The sequence below is a fragment of the Lampetra fluviatilis genome, chromosome 2 (assembly GCF_964198595.1).
Source record: "Lampetra fluviatilis chromosome 2, kcLamFluv1.1, whole genome shotgun sequence".
In the NCBI taxonomy this organism is placed as follows: domain Eukaryota; kingdom Metazoa; phylum Chordata; class Hyperoartia; order Petromyzontiformes; family Petromyzontidae; genus Lampetra; species Lampetra fluviatilis.
Genome location: NC_136276.1, coordinates 16,975,681 through 16,982,319, shown reverse-complemented (window position 1 = coordinate 16,982,319; position 6,639 = coordinate 16,975,681). Strand labels below are relative to the sequence as shown.

Below are 6,639 nucleotides of genomic sequence, written 5' to 3'. Positions count from 1 at the left end.
TGTTCACCCTGGCTCTGAGGGTTTATTGGACGCGAGGTTAACTACTCAGCTAGCGGTGCAACGCAGCGCACAGCGAGGCCGAGACAATAATACTTATTTAGCTGTACATTTAAATCTGCACTGTGCTTAAATCTATATATGGGTTCTGCTTGGTGTTTCTTTCTATATATACAACACCACATCGTTAGAATACAAATTCGTGTTTGAAAAATTTGAATGTGTGCGTGTTTGTTGAATTTCGTCTGCACCGTACGTATCCAACCATGCTAAAATGCTATTGAATACATTAATGACAAAAATATTACAATCGCGCATGAAGAGGAAAAAAGGTGGTCATATTTAACTGTATTACATTTTAAAATGGATTAGTCAATATTGATATATAGACAGAAATGCGTTGACAATGGTGAAGGTGTCACGCCTCTACTGGCAGAAGGACCTCCGCGAGAGTGAACTCTACTCTTTCACGTTGACTTGACGTGCGGATTGCTGGCAGATGAATGTAACTTCATCATCTTCATCAGCCATCATTATTTCACCACTGGATGAATACCTCTCTGCAAATCGTTGCCATTTCTCAATGTCCTGTGATGTAACGCATGAGTATGTAATGCAGTGCAAGTGGACTATATGTTTAACTTTTATACACCCTAAAATGTCCTCAAAATGGAACTCGTCTTTGTGCTTGCAATATACGTCTGTTGTAAATAAATGATTGTCGTACAATTTTAATAAATTTGTTCTTTAATTACAGATATCTAAACAAGTGAAACGTCACCTGCATAACAAGGAACAATGAATAAAAATAAAACCGTTTCTAGGGTATGGACATACGTTGCTCTTTTATTTATCATCCTGAGCATTATTCTGGCATCAGTTTTGATTCACCACCATGTAAATGCAAACTTTCCCAAGAAGTGCCCCAATAAATTTGTTCTAAATGGCATTAAACTGGATTATAAGGCAATAGAGATATTTTCCGACCTAACGCCAACAGAATTAACAACCGTCAAGGACTTCCTGGTGAGCCATAAGGAGCTCAATATTGTTGCCTCAGAAGCTACCGTGAACAGCAACTACATCTACATGATAGAGCTCTACAACCCAGACAAAAAGGAAGCTTTGCATTACTTGGACCATGGAAAAGCCAAGCCTACTCGAGTTGCTAAAGCAGTGGTTTTCCGCGGAGCCAACGTTCAACCGTCGGTCGCAGAATATCTGATAGGCCCGCTTCCGAATCCAACCTGGTACCGGCCACACAATCCATCAACGAGGAAACGCGTTATTAATTTTAGCTCTCGGCCAACGACAATCCCGGAATATAAGGCATTACATGGAGAATTTATGCCTAGAGTTTTTGAAAAAGTTAACCACATCCTCAAAGAAAGTTATGGTTATTGGTATACAAACTGTACTAAAAAGTGCATTAATGCAGGTGACATACCATTGAGAGGGCTTAAGTCTGGAGATAGGAGGTCTTGGGTCTAATTATTCAGACTTATGGAAGGGTATTTTTTGCAGCCATTAAACGAAATATTGTTTTGTTCATGCATTGCTTTATTTTGTTCAAGTGAATGTGGTTTCTAAATATTTGCATTTCACGATGTTTTTATTGTCCACAGGCACAAGCAACAGCTTTAAGACTGTGAGCCTGCAGCTCGAAAACACGACCGTCATTTGGAGCCCAGAGCACGCTAAGGTCATGCCCCGCGTGAAGCACGACCTCAAGAAGACAGAGTTGGAGGCAGCCTTCAAGTTCGACGTCAGACTTCCATACCTGGTGTTCATGAACGAGAACGCCAGAAACAAGTGGGGCGCCCAGCGTGGTTATCGCGTGCAGCTCACGAGCCACGGAAACCCCCTGTTGCCAGAGGATTACGAAGAGGAGAAAGCTGCCACTTGGAGCAGGTATCTGTGTTTTATCTGCTGGGATTTCCCATGCAGATTTAGGGACCTCACGAATGTTTGGCTGGAATTCACCGAGATGGTGGGTTGAATAATGGGAAACTGCATCCCTACATAATAAAATAGCTTATTGTTTTGTAGTGAGCTGATAGTCACAGCCCAATTCAGGCGCCAAAGTGGCGAGATGTGAATTACATTGCCTGGTATGGAGTGCGTGGGTTCCAGCTCGACCCTGACGCCTGTATATTTAGAGTTTGCGCAATCTCCACGTGGTCACTTGGATTTTTCTCCGGGTACTCCAGTTTTTCCCCTCTACATTTAGAAACGTGTTTAAGAGTATTTGGCTGATATACATTTCCACATGATAAGCCCACTGCAATAAGTTATAATTTGTGGCCAGGTCGCTTCTGAAAAACAGCTATATTGCTCAGTGGGCCTCACCTGGTAAAATTAAAATAGTTTATAGTTTTCAATCAGGCAACCACCAATGACTACTCAAGACATCAAATCATACCAGATTATAAATACAAAACATTCTACTTGTCTGAACCGCAAACACGAGAGTTAAATACAAGTTACTGAAAATATAACACCTTTTGAAGTCTATAAGTTACAGAAAATGAAGGAAAATTGACATTTTCAGGATCATTCCACAATGGAAGCTCTGATGTTACAATTAACTCCAGAAATTATTTTTATTGCCTTTGTAAATCAACTATAGTAATATATATGGAACATAATTGATGATTTTATCAATTAAGCATGGCATATAACCTGCAAATAAATAGCTACTGTACATATAGGTGGAAGATGTCTTTATGTTTTATATTTACAATAATACATTTCATTAAAATGACCATTTCGATTTCATAATTAAAAATAACGTACAGAAGTTTGCAAGTCCACTGCTGGATGATGGCTTCCCCATTCCATGTTAAGCATATGAGTTAATGGACCATACTTCACCATACTGGTCAGTGTGGGTTAGTAAGAGGTGCCCAGCACCCAATCGGATATCACTCGCTATGGATGTTTGCCATGGCCGGAAATCAGATTTAGCTCGCTGAGTTTAGATTGCAGTGCACTAAACCACTGAGACACAACTCTGCAAAATCTTGATTAAGTCATTATTGTTGGTAGAATTATCACTTTTAATAAATAAATAAAATGTTGGATGTAGTAGTTAATAATTGATATACAACTAAACAATTCGAAACTAAGGGGTGGTCAGATGGCTCAAAGGTCAGAATGTTGACACAACAGATCTTGAATCCAAATCTAAGCAGTGATTAACCTGTGATTAAACCTAGTATGCAAGTGTCATGAGACATTGGTCTTAGACAATTAACCAATGACTGCACAACAACAACAAAAACATTTAAATTTTATTTTGCACTTCTTCTTTAAGTAACTTCCAGCCCTGAGAATTAAAATATCAATTTCACCATCAGGTGAAAATATCATCACAGAGTGTATGGGAAACTACGGCATATACTGTGCAAAGGGATAAAGAGGCCACTGGAACGATTTTTCATAAGTCATTTGAAAACTGTCGTTCTTTGACACAAGGATGCAATGATCTGTGAGATTTCTGAATGGATTATTTCTGTCATAATGTAAGTGGCAAAAGTGGAACGTTTGGGGGGGGGGGGTAAGGGGGGGTAAGGGGGGATGAAGACGATCAAAACATATCATAACTACACCACCACTCTGAATGATACTACTGTTTATCTCAACCACTATAATATAATTTACAATTATATAATTGCTGTAAAACATCTTGGAATAAGGCACTATATACATCTACATAAGATAAATATTTCATTTAATCTCATTTGTTTGTTATTCAAACATTGTTAAATTATACATACACTGTATAACACCAACATTTATCAGCTTGATGTATATTATAAGTTCTAATTCCAAAAAAACTGGCACTATTTGAACACATGTATAATCAACAATAGGGACATTAAAAGTGTGTTGTTTGGAAAGATGGAAAGGAACTAGAAATAGAGGAAGGCCTCACAGAGAATGGCTTGACGACGACATAAGACATGAGTGCCAAAAAGATGTGAACTGAGCATATTGGTACAAGACAGAGAAAAGTGGAAACGAATAACTAAATGGGCTATCTGGCCATGGATCGTGATGGTGATGAATTCCACATAACCATTTAATGTCTCCCTTCTACCCAAGGTACCAGGTGGCAGTGACGAAACTCAAAGAGACTGAGCGACACAGCTCCAGCATCTATCAGCAGAACGACCCTTGGGACCCAGCGGTCTATTTCCAGGATTTCCTTAAAGACGATGAAAACATCGTGAATGAGTTCTTTGTTTCTTTCGGTTAAGTCACGTCTAAAGATAAAATAATAAATTAAAATAATAGTATATTACGACGTTTCGATTGCAACACAAGCAATCATCATCAGGCATAAAAGAAATAGCAACAAAAATCTAACTAGAAAACTATAGACAGACATACAAGCAGACAGACATCACAACGGCACACAGAGAGAGGACACATATCGGCACAAAGAGAGGGGTCGTTTCTGTGACGGTCCCTTAAATATAGAGAGGGGGGGGCGGGGACGGAGAGAGGGAGGGGGCAGAGAAAATTAGCATATCAATGAGTGTACGGCAACGTACTGCTGCTGCAAGTAAGATGACGACGTGGCACGGGCACGCAAGCTTGAAAATTAGGAGAAAGGCACACGAAAATTAAATAACCTAGCAAAATATCGAAATGTGATGTAATACAACACAGAGAGTCGGTTAACACACAATTAACGCATAGCCTGGTTGATTACGTATTTCAAAGATTGCTAAGTTAGAATTTTAAGTGTGAAAATTCCAAAGGGAGGACACAGGCAGAGAAAACACATAGCCAGAGAGAGAAAAGGAATTTTCACACTTAAAATTCTAACTTAGCAATCTTTGAAATACGTAATCAACCAGGCTATGCGTTAATTGTGTGTTAACCGACTCTCTGTGTTGTATTACATCACATTTCGATATTTTGCTAGGTTATTTAATTTTCGTGTGCCTTTCTCCTAATTTTCAAGCTTGCGTGCCCGTGCCACGTCGTCATCTTACTTGCAGCAGCAGTACGTTGCCGTACACTCATTGATATGCTAATTTTCTCTGCCCCCTCCCTCTCTCCGTCCCCGCCCCCCCCCTCTCTATATTTAAGGGACCGTCACAGAAACGACCCCTCTCTTTGTGCCGATATGTGTCCTCTCTCTGTGTGCCGTTGTGATGTCTGTCTGCTTGTATGTCTGTCTATAGTTTTCTAGTTAGATTTTTGTTGCTATTTCTTTTATGCCTGATGATGATTGCTTGTGTTGCAATCGAAACGTCGTAATATACTATTATTTTAATTTATTATTTTATCTTTAGACGTGACTTAACCGAAAGAAACAAAGAATAATTCCTGCAGTCACGAAAGCTCCAAAATTAAGATCGTGAATGAGGTGGCTTACAAATATGTCAACACGTGTTTCGTGTTCTTGGATATTTTTGAATTAGCTCACTGAAAAATGCATTCACTGTTCATTTTATGTGAAAAAGTGTTGTTATATAAAGGAGACTATATTCATATAGAATGCCAAAAATGCACTTTATACATGGGGATGAAACTTTGTTAATGAGAAAAAGAAAATAAACTCTTGGCCATGCTACTTTCCTGCATTGCACCAGAAGGGTAGTTCAAAAACTGCACTGATGATGCACTAACTTGTAGCAAGGAGTTGAGATGTGGGGAGAGATATTTTCTTAAAGAAAACATTCTTAATAAGGCAAGCAGATTTCAACTGCAACATCAAAATGTTTTGTTCATGTAATAAGTCAACGTGATTTGTCAAGGTGATTTCTTACTCAAATGAACACTGAGGTAGTGTTTATCTCCCGTTTAAAACTTTGAGCCAGTAGTGAAAAATACACATTTATTTGACAGGGGCGATTGTATCCATGGGACAACCCCTGCCGACTTCCCCATAAAGTGGTCCTTATTTTAGCCCACCCAAGAGGGATAATGGACTGAGTCGACCGCCAACCACGATTTCAATAAGCAATCTTCCCATTGAGCCGTATGCACTACCGCTGAGCCACCTGGCTGGTTCATATTCGCTTTCCTTGATGTAAGAACAATCGAGGCTTCACAAGTGCTAACGCCATCGCCTGTGGTCGTGCTGCTGGGCAGGACCTGGTGGCCTGGGTAACGGTGGGCTTCGTGCACATCCCCCACTCGGAGGACGTCCCCAACACGGCCACCGCCTGCAATGGCGTGGGCTTCTTCTTCCGGCCGTTTAACTTCTACGACGAGGACCCATCGGTGGCCTCGCGGGACGTCGTGATCCTGCGACCTGGGTCCCACAGCTCTGGAAAGCCTGTCGTGTCCTGGTGGACGGAGCAGAGCCCCACTGAGCCCAGCGTGTGCCTGCCCGACATTCAGCCACTAGCTTACAACGGCACACGCACTCCTGTGTAAGTGAAACGCACACAGTACTGTTGAGATAGCTGTGATGTCATGTTAAATCAATTGTATTCTTGCATTTATTCAACACGTTATGAATAATATATGGTGAAAAAAAAAATATGAAATAGTATGCAGGTTCATCGAAAAGTCTCTGTGCAGTGGGCGCAAATATTAACCAGAGCCTGGATGAAATGAGAATGGAAATTACCCACGTGCAAGAGACATATACAGACAAAATAATGTACCGTAGTCATT

The 6,639-nt window shown here is 40.4% G+C and overlaps 1 protein-coding gene and 1 pseudogene across 1 annotated transcript; both read left to right on the top strand.

The window, feature by feature from the left end:
* The first annotated feature begins 795 nt into the window (after positions 1-795).
* On the top strand, positions 796-1,587 carry LOC144937251 (diamine oxidase [copper-containing]-like; annotated as a pseudogene).
* Positions 1,588-1,603: 16 nt separating this feature from the next.
* Positions 1,604-6,396, top strand: LOC144937243 (diamine oxidase [copper-containing]-like). The gene is made up of 3 exons (XM_078864642.1): positions 1,604-1,908; positions 4,105-4,243; positions 6,109-6,396. Exons 1-3 carry the CDS (start codon positions 1,604-1,606, stop codon positions 6,394-6,396), a joined length of 732 nt encoding a protein of 243 aa, XP_078720768.1.
* Positions 6,397-6,639: the final 243 nt, after the last annotated feature.